The sequence below is a fragment of the Anthonomus grandis genome, chromosome 22, assembly GCF_022605725.1.
Source record: "Anthonomus grandis grandis chromosome 22, icAntGran1.3, whole genome shotgun sequence".
NCBI lineage: Eukaryota > Metazoa > Arthropoda > Insecta > Coleoptera > Curculionidae > Anthonomus > Anthonomus grandis.
In genome coordinates this window covers 3,225,776-3,241,656 of record NC_065567.1, presented here as the reverse complement: position 1 = coordinate 3,241,656, position 15,881 = coordinate 3,225,776, and the positions used below count along the sequence as shown (strand labels likewise).

The 15,881-nt window shown below is 31.2% G+C and overlaps 1 protein-coding gene across 1 annotated transcript in view; it reads right to left on the bottom strand.

Moving 5' to 3' along the window:
* LOC126749200 (SRSF protein kinase 3-like) overlaps window positions 1-15,518 on the bottom strand; it is a gene marked incomplete at its 5' end in the record, with an annotated part of 130,290 nt that extends 114,772 nt beyond the window's left edge. The window contains one exon of the mRNA XM_050458886.1: window positions 15,214-15,518. Within this exon, the coding sequence (XP_050314843.1) occupies window positions 15,214-15,518 (305 nt within the window). The remainder of the gene's footprint in view (window positions 1-15,213) is intronic.
* Window positions 15,519-15,881: the final 363 nt, after the last annotated feature.

Genomic DNA, 15,881 nt, shown 5'->3' with positions numbered 1-15,881 from the left:
TGTACGGTGGCCTCAGTTAAACACGGTGGTGGTTCGGTGATGGTGTGGGGTCGAAGATAACAAATATATATATATAATAGAGAGAATTCTTCGAAAAGAGGATTACCAAACAATTTTAAGTGACAATGTACTTCCTTCTGGTACTCGAATAATTGGGGAAAACTTCATCTTTCAACGTGACAATGACCCCAAGCACACGTCGAAATTGTGCAAGCAATATTTAGGTTAATTACAAAGGCAACATCTTCTGATAGTTATAGTATGGCCCCTACAATCACCGGACCTCAATCCTATCGAATTACTGTGGGATGAACTGGATAGACAAGTGCGAAAATTATGCCCCACATCAAAAGAAGACTTGTGGAGGATCATCCAAGAAGAGTGGCACAAGATACCTCAGGAAATTTTGGACAAATTAATTAGAAGACTACCGAAACTCTGTGAAGCTGTTATTAAAAATCGAGGCGGACATGTAGATGAATCCAAAATTTAATTTTCTTAAATTTAATTAATTGAAAAATGTATTGTTTATATTCATTTTGTTATAAATAAACCGTTTCATAAGAATAACTGATGGGTTTATTATTTTTAGTTATAACTTTAAAACAGCCATATGTGGGCAAATACTTTTGAGCGGTAGTGTACATACATATTTTAAATTAATTTTGTTTCTTATCTTGGAAACAATAAAACGTCAATATGAGTCAGATGAAAATTATAATCTGACGTTGGCAATTTTTATAATATGAACAATCTGCCTTTATTAAGTAAATATTGGAAATAGTTATTTATGCATAAAGTTACAAACTTTCTTTTAAGAATGGGGAATTCCAATAAATGAAAAAGAGCATCTTACACACGTATAACATACAAAAATTATTCTAATTCCGAGAAAGCAAAAAAAAATTAAAATGCAGATTCTAAGTCAATATGCATGTTTTTATAGCAAAAAGTTAAAACATTTTGAACGCCCCAACAAGGCTCTTTAATATGTTAGCAGTAACAATTAACAACTCAGTCCTACATACTATTACTTTATTATGCGTTTCGGTATGTCTCAAATATGCATAGATCTTGAATTGATCGAAAATATATTAGCGCGAAGAGAATCCTCCGACATTAATCCGAGAACTTCATCCAGTGAACCATGGAAGCACTATATAAAAAGCGCCAGGCTGCAACTAGAAGAACTTGATTTGACACCATCATAAACCATCATAAGATTTTAAGAGTAAATTGAGCTCAATTAAATTCAATGATATTATTTTCTCTTGTAATCCCGAACTCGACAATAAAATTAAAGGAATCGATAGCATAGGTCGTATCCAGTAAGAGTTAGTTTTAAAGATGGAAATTCAGCAAATACGCTTATAAATTCAATTGCTCTAAAAAAATAACTTAGAGGGATGTATTCCAAAATTTATGGTAGTTACGAAAGGGGTAATATTTGGAGTTGATGAAGACATAACTAAAGAGTCTATTAAATCTAGAATCAAACAATTTGATTCTCATTGCAATATTTCTGTTATCGAGGCTAAAGGAATTATTAAAACAATAATAGACAAAAATACTAATAAAAAAAAACTGTAAATTCTAAAACTGTTATTTTAAGCTTTAAGTGAACTAACTTACCAAAATATGTTGCTTTAGGCCGCGTAAGATTTGAAGTTAGAACTTACGTCCAAAAAATTATAGTATGCTGTAATTGTTATAGAGAAATAAATACGGTCATACTAGTAAACAAAGTAGAAGCTAGATGCCTTAACTGAGGCCAAAATCATCCTCAAGACCAATGTACGGACATATTGGATATTAAATGCTTACATTGCAAAGGTTTACATAAAATAACAAACTTAAAAAAAGTGCCCTGAATTTTAACGACAAAAGAACATTAAAGTGACTACGGCGGAAAAAAATCTTTCATATAAAGATGCAGAAAAACATTTTCCAAAAAACTCGTACGCCTCGATTATGGCAGGTTTCAAATCTCTAAAAAATAACGACTATCCGGATATTAATTTGGAAAGACTCGATGAAATTTTTTCTTCAAAACAACAAAAAAATAAACCGCAATCAGTTACCCCTTTTACTTTTACACATGCAAAAACTCCAAATAAAAGAATGAAACCCTTATCTCCATTGAATGAAAACTTCTTCCAACACAAACAAATTTTGTCATAACATTCCACAAATTTTGTTTCTGGAAATGTTCTAACTAATGAAATTTATCTTAAAAATACTGGTACAGAAAAAAATAAAGATAACATAGGAATTATGAAAGCAAGAGGTTTCAATAAAAATAAGGTTATAGAATAAGGTTCTTTTTTAAAAATAAGGTTCTTTTAATTTTTAATGTAATAAAAAAAAAGGTAATTTGATAGTGATATACAAGAAATTAAAACAATTTTGGATAAAGAAATTAAATTTATAAACAATACTTAGATTAGTCGCAGTACAGTCAGTTAGCACGTGAGCGATGCCGTCGAATGCACAGGTGTGTGCTCGATGCGCCGATAATTTTATAGTTAGTTCCAAGTCGCTCCAATGCAAATGTTGTTTAAAACTATTTCATACACAATGTGTTTAAATGAAGGACCCAACACTAAAACTTCTTAAAGACAGTGCTAACTTGTTTTGGTATTGTAATGAATGTGTTCCAGTGCTAAATGAGAGATTAAATATCGCTAAAACTATCGAAAAACTCGAACAACAAACCGAACAGTGTGTCAAGAATTCTTCAGAAATTTTAAGTAATCTGGAAAATGCGACTGGCAGCCATATACTAAATGAATCATGGTCTAATGTTGTTGAAAAATATAGTTTTCCACCACTCCTAATTAGACCGAAAAACATAAGTCAAGATAGTTCAATCACCAAACAAATAGTCACGGAAAAAATAAATCCATCGAATTTTCTAATATTAGTAAATAAAGTAAAATCGGCTCGCCAAGGATCTGATATTATTGAATGCCACAATACCGAATCATTTAAAAAATTGCAAAATACAGCTGTTGTCCAGTTATCAAACGAATACAATATTAAAATTCCAAAAATACTGCACCCAAAAACAGTTAATGTAGATGTGCATGAGAAATATTTGGTATGCGAAGATGAATTTTTAGCAACAATTGAACGGCAATGCAATGTATCGGAGGCTAAGAAATTGGACCTTAAGATTACTCGAAAGTTTATGTCCAGATACAAGACAAAATATAACATAGGTAGTGTTAGAAGGTGGTATACCGGAGTTTTTTTAGAGAAATTATGAAGATTGACAAAAATTTTGTGACATCCGATAATTTTCCTATATATGAATACATAAGCATCTTAAGATGTTTTAAATGTTGGCGTTACGGGCATAAAGCAGCTAATTGTCGTAGTAATAATTTAGTATGCCCTTTGTGCAATAAGCAGCATAAAAGTAGTGATTGTAAATCCGATATATTGGAATGCACAAATTGTAAGTTTGCAAAAGACATTTTAAAAATGTCTGATCTTGATATCAAGCACTCTGTATTTGATAAGAACTGTATTTGTTATAAAAGGGACTTGGAAAAGGCCAAATCTCGAATTCAATACATATAGCAAATACATTCCGCAGTTACTGACACTTCAAGGCAGTGGCGAAGCGTACGAGTAGACAAGGTAGACACTGTCTACCCAAAATTATCCAGTTATTTCTCATTAATTTATTACGTAATTATTTCATGTAATTGTTGAATTAAAATTAAAAAAAAAATAACACAGAATGTAGTCGCTCTCCTTACTATTATTATACAACGGTATCTAAACGGCTATAATATCTATCTATCTATAATATCTAAGGCGCGCCCCGCCTGACGCACCAATAAAAATGCAGGGCTGACATCCAATTAATGTATACGAGCCCCAGGAAGACACATTGATATTTGTCTTCTGAAATTTGGAGCATCTAATCGAACCATATACGCATCAAGCAGGTGACAGAGGTCCAGCCGCATGAGTATTGAGCCTATTACGTATGCAAAATTTACTCGCAGGAAAGACATTTGAGCTTTTGTCTATCGAAGTCGACCAGCTATTTTATTATGCTCTTGAGGGTTATTGTTTATGGACACGCTTGGTCTGGTCGGCCGCAATCATCTTCAGTTTTGTTTTTTGATGAATCTGCATTTGGCATTTGGTGCAGGCGCGTGCTATTGTAATTTAATAATTAGTACTTTTATTTTTGGGTGTATAGAAAAGATTTTATTAGTGGATATTTTAGGGGTTATTTATGAACGACTGTTTGATATTGGCAATTGTATTTTAGTTGTGTTTTTATTTGTCTTTAATTAATTTTAAAATAATGGATATTATAGATTTATAAGTTATGGTTATACCTATGTTGTGTTGTTTTTTGTAAGTAGTATTTATTTTATATGTATATCTATCTATCTTTTTATGCTAGTAGTAATTATTTTTTTCTTTTTTATATTACTACATATTTTTCTCTTTGAGTTAATATTTCATGCGCTTTCATTCTCTATTTCATTAAAGTGAATAATATTGAAAACACATTTTTGTCTAATTAATAATTTTTATTGTTTGTCTACCCAAAAGAAAAGTTCACGCTTCGCCACTGCTTCAAGGGAAAAAAATATTTTATTGTTTATTAATATTTAAGGTTTGTTAGGTCACATTGGGGAAATGAAGCAAATAATAAATAAAAACGACCCATTAGCAGTGTGTATAAGTGAAACTCATATTACAAACGATATTGAGGAGAGTGAATTTTTAATAGATGGATATGAGGCTGTTGTATCATTTTCAAATAGTAGACACACAGGAGGCTCTATTATTTACATTTAAAAAAAATACTAAATTTAATGTCCTTTGGAATTACTCTATGGATTCTAACTATTAGTGTGTGGTAATAAACCTCAAAATAAAAAATGAAAATATTACTCTAGGATTCCAAGTGGACATAACTCCGCAACTTTAATAGATTATATAATAACTAACGATTATAATTTATTCGAGACCTCACGAATATTTCCTTCGATCACTGACCATGACATAATTGGTGCTCATCTGACCTTAGCTAAAACCAGAGCTTTAACGACTGAAAAATCAAGCTACTGAAATTTAAATCAAGAAAACCTAAATAAAATTATTGAGGCTTTAGTGGGACAAGATTGGAATTACTCTTCTGCAGATGTTAATGTAATTTATAACAACTTTTTGACCATCATACAGCAAGCCGTAGATAAATATGCTCCACTTCAACAAAGACGAAGTAAATCTTAAAGATATCCGTGGATAACAGATAAAGTAAAAAAAAACGCAAAGATTACAGATAACGCATATAAAAAATGTTGTATCACTAGATTGAAAAATGACCGGGTTAACTATAAAAAAGAAAGAAATAATGTGGTTTCTGTTTTAAGAAATGAAAAGGCAAAATATTTCAACCAAAACATTGATGAGTGCAAATGAAACTCTAAAAGGAAGTGGTCCACTTTAAAGTCACTAGCTGGTATTGGGAATAAATCTGCAGATTATTCAACACTTGATTTTGGTCAATATTCTAATAGTGTGGAGGAGAATATAAACAACTTTTATGCTGACAGTTTACAAGAAATATACGAAATCATTAAAATCAAACATTAATAGAGTGGAGTGTACTTTCTCAAACTTTCAAACCTTAACGTTGTCTCAACTCAGAAAACTAGTATATAATCTTAAAAAAAAAGTACTAGTAATAATAATTTGTCAATAAAACTAGTTAAGGACCTGTTTTGTGTCGTGGGCTACCCACTTCTATACCTAGTGAATGCGTCCATAAAAACGGGAAATTTTCTAGATAAATTAAAAAGTAGTGTTACAGTTCCTATACCCAAGGTTTCAAAACCGTGTACAATGACCTCCCTATTAACTTATTACCAGTTGTGGATGAAATTCTAGAGACGGTTGTTTGTAGACAGTTAAAAGACTATTTTGAGACTAACGGACAATCGGGATTTAGGAGCCAACATTCATGTGAATCAGCTCTACAGTATGTGTGTGCAAATTAGAGAAGAGTGATGTCAGAGTCTAAGGTAATCCTAAGTGTTTTTGTAGACTTAAAGCGCGCATTTCAAACTATAGACAGAAATGTACTTATTAAAAAGCTTAAACTTTATGATCTAAGTGGTGTGTCTCTAAACTGGATAAAAGATTTCTTGTCGCGTAGATCTCACTGTAATGGGGTTAATAATAAAAAATCATCAATAAGGGAAAGTTGTTCCACAAGGTTTCTTGTTTGTCCCACAAGGAAGTGTGCTAGGGCCACTTCTATTCATTATTTATGTAAATGACATTCATCTCTGTCTAAAAAATGTTTTATAAGCCTGTTTGCCAATAACACTCAGATATCAGTTTCAAATACAAATTTTTTAGAAATAACAAAATCTCTAAACGATGAACTTCAAATTTTATATGAGTGGCCGTGTCAAAATAAACTTAAATTAAATAGTTTAAAAACAAAATGTATGGTAATCGGGTCTAAAACATTGTGTCAAAAATATTGTGCGTTGGGTCAAAAGATTAATATAAATGAAGAGGATATTGCTTTTGTGTCTAGTATTAAGTATTTAGGTGTAATTTTAGACCCACAACTAACATTCAGTAATCATGTTGATTATATGTATAAAAAAATTGGATTTTTCTATCGTATTTCAAAATCTCTGTCTCTTTGGGCCAAAATGTTAGTTTATAACACTATTGCTTTTCCCCATTTTTTATATGCAAGCTCTTTGTTAATTTCTTGCACAAAAGAAGATATTCAGCTTAGATATCCCTAGATTACAACTACAACAAAATAAAGTTTTGCGCATTATATTAAAATATAATAAATATACATCTATTCAAAGCATGTTGACTAATTTAGGCTGACTAGATATTAAGCAAGGGTCAAAGGTCAAATAATCAATTTAAGATCCCCAGGGTAAGGACGACAGTTTTACAAAAATCGTTGTTTTACAGTGGAATTCAATCTCATAATTCCTTGCCCGAATGGGTGAAAAATGCAAATTCACTAAAGAAATCTAATCAAAATCTTATGGTGTATTTAAGGAACGAACTATTAATTATAATTACATTAAGTATAGGTATTATTATTATGTAATAGCTTTAAGCTAGCCAAGTGCTAAATAAACGTTTATTTATTCATATCTTTTTTTAAATTTTTATTTAAGCAACCAATTTACCCTATTTAATACAACTTAAATTATGGAAGCAATAAGAATTTGTCAATGAAATTCGCGTTATGCAATGGCAAACAGACCTAATTTAGAATATTTACTTTCAGAAAATAATATTAATATAGCAATTCTATTAGAAACTTAGTTCAAGCCAAATAATTACGTAAACTTTCTTGGTTATAATACTATAAAAAAAGACCATTGTGATGGAAAAGGAGAGGTAGCAATTTTATTAAAAAATAACATTACATTTATTGAAATTGCAGGACCTGTTATGAAAATATTTTTTTATATAACAGTTAAATGTATTTTAAACCATGGTATGAAATGAATTTATCCTGGACAAAATTATCGCACCACTGGTTATTTTTTCAAGAAAATTTAAATAAAAATAAATATCAGTTAGAACAGTTATATATCTTTTCATGCTGCTCGTGAGGAGTGGTGGAGAAAAGAGAAAACATTCCGCAGGAAAGTTTTCAAAATTTGATACGAGGAATGCCGCGAAGACTTCAAGCGGTCATTGGTAGGGAGAGGTGGCAATACACGATATTAAGAATTTATTATGGGTCTATGTCCATGTGTATCGTCCAATGTGGACGATAACATGGACGATAGTTTGGACTACGTGCCCATTATTATGTCATATTTTCATGTAACCACTATGCCTCCGTCTACGAATTATAATTTTTGAAAATGGAATATTAAAAGTGAAAATTGGCCTTCTTTTTATCTTAAAAGTGAATTTTCCAAACAACGCTTTACATCAAAATATTCCAGCTTATTATTTTATTAAACAAAAAAGTAAAGGTAAGCATTGGTAGAGTAAACAATGTAAAGATATTGTGAATCAAAGAAAAGTAGTATATAGTCGTTATAAAAGTCAACGCAACATCGCAAATCTCTTAGACTATAAATGTATGGAGGCATTAGCAAAAAAAAAAACTCTTAAGGAGGCTAAGAGAAAAAAATGAAGAGAATATTGCAAATCATTAAATAAAAACACCCTATGTCGAATGTCGAAGGTAAAATTTCAATAAATATAAAAATAGGAGACAAGGAAATGAACAATTTATAAGAAGATCCATGGATAGATATGGTTCACAATACTGTAGCCCCACCATTCGTCGAAAATGAGATTGGTGAGTTAAATGATCTCAGTTTTAATGAATGTGAAGTTTCCTTAGAAGGCTTAGATTGTGTAGAAAAGACTATTGAATTTACGTTTTGTAATTTAAAAATTAATAATCAGAAATATCTAATTGGTTGTATTTGATCACCCTCTAAGAGTATTGATGATTATGTAAATATTTTGGAGGGATTATTAAATGAAGTCCACCACTTTGGCCATTATATGTGGCGACTTTAATGTACATTTTGAAGATTCGTCCTGTAAAAATTCCTTAAAAATTTTAAATGTTTTCTCGAGTTTTGGATTGCATAAAACTATTATTGAGTATACAAGAATTATAGAGAATCAATTGAAATCTACAATTGACAATATATTTACATTTGTTTTTGAAGGTGGTAGACAATGGTACAGTGAAAACATCTTGTCGAACTTGCATTGTCTTATTTTAAACTGACTGTCAGTTTACACTTGATAACGGTTGGAGATACTTACCAACCAAAACGTCGTGTTACATTAAAAAAATAAGACAATGCAATATTTACATTTGTTAATAACGATGACCTTTGCGCTCGCGTTGTACACTGTGATCTTTCTGATCACTTCATGCAGCTTATTTCAGTACCCTTACTACCTATTAATATATCATCTTCTTTTTTTTCCGAGTTTGACAGTTTTTTAATACTTTTCAGTTTGCTGTATATGATTCCTTTCCTTTGGAAAGGTGCTATCCTAAAAGTCGAACCACCCGCAGGCCGTGAATGACAGAAGATTTGATTAAAAATTGACCTTCATTAAGAGATTTGTTTAAGAGCTATAAATATAACACACATAATGAAAATATTTTAAAGAAATATAATATATTAAAAAAACAACATTTTTTAAAAACCAAAATAGCCAAACGTACCTATTATAATGAACTTTTTGCTAAGTCTAATAATATATCGAAGACAGCATGGCAAGTGATTAAGAATAATACCAACAATTCGGAATATTTTATTAACGAAAACGGTTCTAATTTTTTAAACCATTTAAACCAAAATTTTTAAACCATTAAAAATTTAACACTAAAAAATTTTAAAACTTTTTAACCATTTTTTTATTGAGTTTGTAAACAAAATTGTAAATAATAGGAATTTAGCCTTAACAAATAAATCGCCAAAAACATTAAATAATAGAATAATTTAAAAATCCTTATTTTTATGTTCCTATGATGAAAGTAAAAAAACCTACGTGAAATTATCTTATCTGTCACTAACAAACACTCGGCAGGTGATGGAATTCCCTGCTCTCTTATTAACACGTCCTTGAATTTTTGGTGACACCGATTACATATCTTGTTAATCTGTCATTTCAGGAGGGGTCATTTCCATCGGCTCTGAAGAACTCTCTTGTTGTCCCTATCCATAAAGGAGGTGATAAGCATCTGATATGCAATTATCGAGGAATTTCACTGTTATCGGTGTTTTCGAAAATTTTTGAAAAGTGTTTCTCTAAACGTTTGGAGTCTTTTCTACTCAAAGAAAATTTTTTTAGTAAATACCAGTTTAATTTCAGGACGGGTCGCTCTACACAAGATGCAATTTTTTCCCTATATTCATATGTTTTGTCTAATTTGGAATTAAACAATAAATGTGTAAGCCTATTTTTTTATTTAAAAAGGGCGTTTGATGTAATAAATATTAACCTAATGTTGGATAGATTTAATGACTGTGGTATGCGTGGTCTTGCCCATAAAAGGATTAAATCCTACCTGACCGGAAGATATCAAAAAACGATATTAAAGAATGGAAATGTTTCAGTTGAGTCCATACCAGTTGTTAGTCGTGTCCCACAGGATAGCATTTTGGGGCCACTGTTATTTGTTATATTTTTTGATAGCATCTTCGACGAATTTCCTGGCAACCATATAGCTGCGTTTGCAGATGATGTTGTTATATCAACGTCGAGTGGTGAGTTAACCATGAACTATCTAGAGGTTCAACCGGGGTAGTTGACCGAATGATAAGTATCAGTAGCAGGAACAGCCTAGTGCTTAATGAGTCAAAAACTAAAATGATATTTTTTAGTCTTACCGATTTGAATAAAAGTTTGTTTGTATATCAAAACCATAGAATCAAATAAGGTTGTCAAGTACTTAGGAATATTAATCGATGAGCATCTTAGTTGGTCTTATCATTTAGATATGGTTTTCAAAAAATCAATTTATGCCTATGTGATCTGGCAGTTACGTAATAAAATCGATATTCCTGATACTTCTTTATTACTATGGTTATGTCCAGTCATGTTTGTCATAAGGCATAATGTGTTGGGGTAACTGTCTAGAAGTGGTGAGGTTCTTACGGGCCAGAAAAAAATTATTATAACTATTTTATTTAAGCCTTATACATTTTCTTGTAGAACACTCTTTCCAGAGGTAAAAATTATGCCATTTCGTTGCCTATTTATTTTCAACTCGGTCATGCATATTAAGCGTAACCTGTCTGATTATTCTTTATCTAGAAGTACCCACTATGAACTCAGGGTTAACTTAAATTTGGATTTACCCAAATATAAATTAACCAAAGTGGCAAACAGCCCAGAAGTTTTACCAATTAAATTATACAATAATCTTCCCATTGAAATAAAAAAAAATGAGAAAGTTAATAATTTCAAAGCTTCATTGAAAAGAATTTTAATTAAAAATTCCTTTTATACGGTAACAGAATATTTAAATTACAGCGTCTCATCCTTACTCCCATACTCGTAATTCGTATTTTGTTTGCTTGTTAAAAGCTGTAGTTTTCTTATATTCTTAGTCTTTAGTTAATTTAGTAATTTATTGTTTTTCTTAAGGCCTTTTAAAAGTTGTATGTTTAGGTCTTATAATTTTATTTTTTGCATTATTCGATACTTATTTGTATGAGTCTATGGAAATAAATATTTGAGTATTGAGTATTGATAAATGATAATGAAGAACTGGAATTAACGAGAGATTTCGATATAAGGGAGCTGCTCTTCGTCATGAAATGCAACAATAATTCAGCGCCAGGTAAAGATAACATTTATTATTCTATGTTGTCTAATCTGCCAAGCAGAGTTAAATTACTTTTATTACAAATATTTAACAACATATTCAGAGGACAGCATAAAATACCTGAAGACTGCACTTATATAGTTGTTCCCATATTAAAACTTAATAAACCAAGTCACCTGCATACATCATATAGGCCAGTCTTTTTAGCTTCCTGCATTCTCGAAACTATGAGACTACTTAAAAATAGACTGGAATATTGGATGGAAAAATATGGTAAATTTCCAAATATAATCTAAAATAAGTTATATTGGAATCCCAAAGCAAATAATATGACTTTGGGATTCCATGTGGATTGGAATGACGGTATTTTATCTCCACAGACAGTAAAATAGGTCTTCCCCAAGGTTGTATCATTAGTTGCTTAATACCCATTATTTATACAGCGGATCTAGAAAAAACTCTAAGAAAGAACGAAGACGTCAGTATAATTCAATTCGCTGACGATATATGTTTACTTTCTACCCATCAGTCTACCAAGTCATTACAAAGAAGTTTAGATAACCTTCAAACAGCTTGTTTTGAAACAAGGGCTTGGCTCTTGGAGCACCGTCTTACTCTGTCCCTGGAAAAAACTGATATGTGTATTTTCTCGAGAAGTAGAAAATCCTGCAAGTCAGATTCAATTTGAAAATGTCACAGTTTCATGCAGGACTACAGTAAGGTATTTGGGTCTTTGCTTGGACAGAAAACTATTGTGGAAAGACCATATACAGCATATTATAAAGAAAACGGGTTGAATATTATTAGAGCTTTTTTCCACAATAAATCGGGAGTAGACCCTAATATATATTTTATCAAGTCAATAATGGATTATGGAAGTATATTTTAGGGATCCGCTGTGGAATGACAGCTCAAGAAAATAGAAGTTATTAAAAATAATTGCCTTCGTAAATGCATTGGTATGCTAAATAGCACCCCTATAGATGCCCTTGAAGTAGAAGTCGCCGATCCTCCATTGTCCCTAAGAAGACAATTGCTTACAGACAAATTTTTACTCAAAATGATTAACAAAGAAAGCCTCATTATCAATAAAGCTAATGAATTGTCAATTTTGAATTATACTAATAAATACTGTCGAAATAAGAAAATTCCATTACTAGTCTCAAGTTATTCCTGCCTCACGCAACTTAAAGATAAAATACATCCATTTTCCACTTCCTACATTTATCAAATAGATATAGAAAAAAGCTATATAATCCCGAAAATAGTTATAGAAACCGAAGCTAACATCAATGCAAATTCACTGCAAAATCAAATTCTGGAAAACATTGACAAGAGCTGGAAAAATTACGAACACCTTTGCATACATGGCTTAGTGAGTTCCAATAGGACAGGTTGTGTTTTTGATCATGTAAATACTAACTTCCATTAACAAATTAGATAACCGGACGAAGCCTCAATTTACACAGCTAAACTGGCAATTTGGAAGGCATTGAAATATTGCTTAGATTGTACCGAAAAGGAAAAAATTGTAATTTTTTCAGATAATAGGAGTGCTCTAAACTCAATAATTATTGTAAAACCTCAGCATTGAATTATGTCATTATAGAAATTGTTAAAATATATGAAAGGCTTCTTCTCAATAATATTTCTGTGTCTTTAGTGTGGGTGAGAGCTCACTTTGGAATAAAAGGTAATGAAATGGTTATGCTAATTTGGTTATTATTAGTGACCATAAAACACCTTTCTCTGATATTCATGCATTAGCAAAGAAGATTTTAATAAAAAACTGGTTATTATTACTTTTTACAGAAAGCACTAAATCTTCTGCCTATAAACAGCTTTTCCCTTCAATTAGAACATCTAGCTAGTTTGTCAACTGGTCTAATAGAAGTCTAGTTAGAATAATTTCGCGTTTAAGAACTTTTCACGCGTTATATCCCAAACATAGAATAGATAGGCCTATGGTTGAAACATTTGGTGTGACACTCAAATTACGAGACAGCTTTACCACAAACCAAAACTCTTTATTTTTACTTTAAAACTCAGTTTAAATCTTCTCCCGAAGATGCTAACATCGTTGACGAAACACCTGTCGAGGGTAAAAATCAAGAGTTTTGGTTTGTGGTAAAACTGTCTCGTAATTTAAACATAGAATAGGCCTTGCCTTGATGGAAAATTGTATCTGTGGAGAAATTGGCGACTTAGAACATTGTATAATAAATTGCACAAATCTTAAAAATAATCTTCCTATGATCTTTGATAATGTGAAGAATTTTATTGATCTACCATTTAATTTGAAATCGATTCTTATAACAGAGAATCTTAACGTCTTTTCAATTTTATATAATTATATTCAGTTTTCCAGAATAGAGTGAGTTACAGTGAAGGAAAAAGAGATAAAAAAAATTGAGAAAAAAATAGTGCACAGAAAACATTTAAAAATACCTAAAAAATGCAAAGCTAAAAAATAAAAAAAAACTATATACGATGATCTATAATGTAATATTTTGATAAGTATTTATACAGTATTTTAGACGGAGTAAGGCGTGAGAAGTTGAAACTTATTATTCTAAAAGAGATCATAAAAGTAATTATGGAAAGAATGTAAACTGCTCAATAAATATTGAAAACCAAATTAAAAAATTATGCTGGCCTTTTGGTATTCCCGATTCATTCCAGAAAAAAAAAAATAAGATAATAGTATACCGACATATACTACGTTCTCGATTTAGGAGTTTTCAAATTTTTCTTTCGCTTAGCCAATTTTAAGACGACCTAAATTACTTGGCGTTGACGACTTGCGTTTGTAAACCTTAAAAAAATTGTAAGCATCATATTCAGCCTTCAATTTAATGCTTTGGAACACTCCTCTTTATAATTTCGAATTATAAAAGACGCGAAAGCCATTAAAATGCTTCATAATTGCTAATTTGTAATAAATATAATAAAGCAATACCGTGAGTTTCCTATGTATACATTTTAGCCTCCTTCTACGCCCTCCGGTTCTTCCATTCCCCATATCTCTCGATTATTCCGATTTCCAGCATTAAGAAGGTAATTGAAGAATTTGAAAATACATGCGTCGGAGGTAAAGAGGAACTTATTCTTGACAATAACAAATCTATAAAAGATCGCGAATAACGCATTTATTAGGAGTAAAAATAGATAGTGAGGGAAAGTGTAAAAAAGGAAAATAAAGATCCAATATTAAAAGGCAGAAAAGCAATTGGAGATATAGGACCAAATCCTGTACCACGGTCTAAAAACATTACATCTAGCAATCACTTATTTATGATGCTATACTAGAAAGTACGATGTTATATGGATGCAAAATTTGACAAATTAACCAGTAGGCAGCAACAAAAGAAACAAGCTCCTTGCTACTAAAATGAAACTGCTACTAAAACGACAGAATTCGTGAGATTATGAATATTAAAAAAGTGATGTTAAAATGTTTAGTTTCCTCGATTATTGCCTAAAAAATCGATTTGCATTCTCGTGCACATATGTCCTCTAATGGTAATTTTTTGTTTACTTTTTTTAATAATTTTTATTTTGTAAAAGAAAATACCAATAGTATTACTTTTTTAGCTAAAGCCGATATTCGATTGAATCTTAGTGGAACAAGCGGTGCAGTGCGCAACAGGTTCGTATAATATTTGGATAACAAAGACATTTTTCCTATTTAAGGAAATATTCACTTTTAAAATGTAATTCTTTATTATATGATTAATTTGGAAACCCTTGAATTCGTGATAAATTAAAAGAATTATTTCTAAAAGCTAGAGCTGAAAATCTGCAACTTTATTATATTTGCTTTTTCCGCCTTAAAATACCAAAATATCAAAAATTAATTAGCGTACCTTTTAGGTGACAATAATTTGTAATCCTGTAAATTTTGGTGCGAACTAGATTTTTTCCAATAGCTATCAAACGAGACTGATTGTTTCTGCGAGAATTTAGCTTTGGAAGACAATGTTGTTGACAAGTTGTCGAACGAGGAGTAAATATCATAGGACCTAAGAGGCCTTGAGGAAGTTTCACCACCGCTGTTTGTTCTTGAAAGTAGTCCGCTGCCACTCCTGTTAATGCTGATGGCAGTCGATTGCAGACGGGCTGCTGCCAAATTCTCCGGCGCCAGAATGGTGAAGGTATTTGCAACAAAAAAACGGTAAACAATTTAACACTGCGGACACTGCAATTTTCTACGACACTAATTTCTACATTAAAATGTAGTTCATTAGTCATACTGAATCTTAGAATAATTTTCTTGATATGTTCGCGACATGAAATATTTTTTCTTAACTCTGGGCTATCCAATTGTAAAATCAGATCGAATGGCGCATGGGCAAGCCTAGCGGTCGATAAACTCGAGTTCTCAGGAATTTCCAATAACCTCTATTTCGTTGCGCTATCTTCCGGAGAATGTTTTTATGTTGTACACGTTCTATTGTAATGTTATGCTTTAAGACAAAGTATGCTTCCATGAAAAGATCCTAAGCAGAACATATTTTTTACAACAAATATTCTG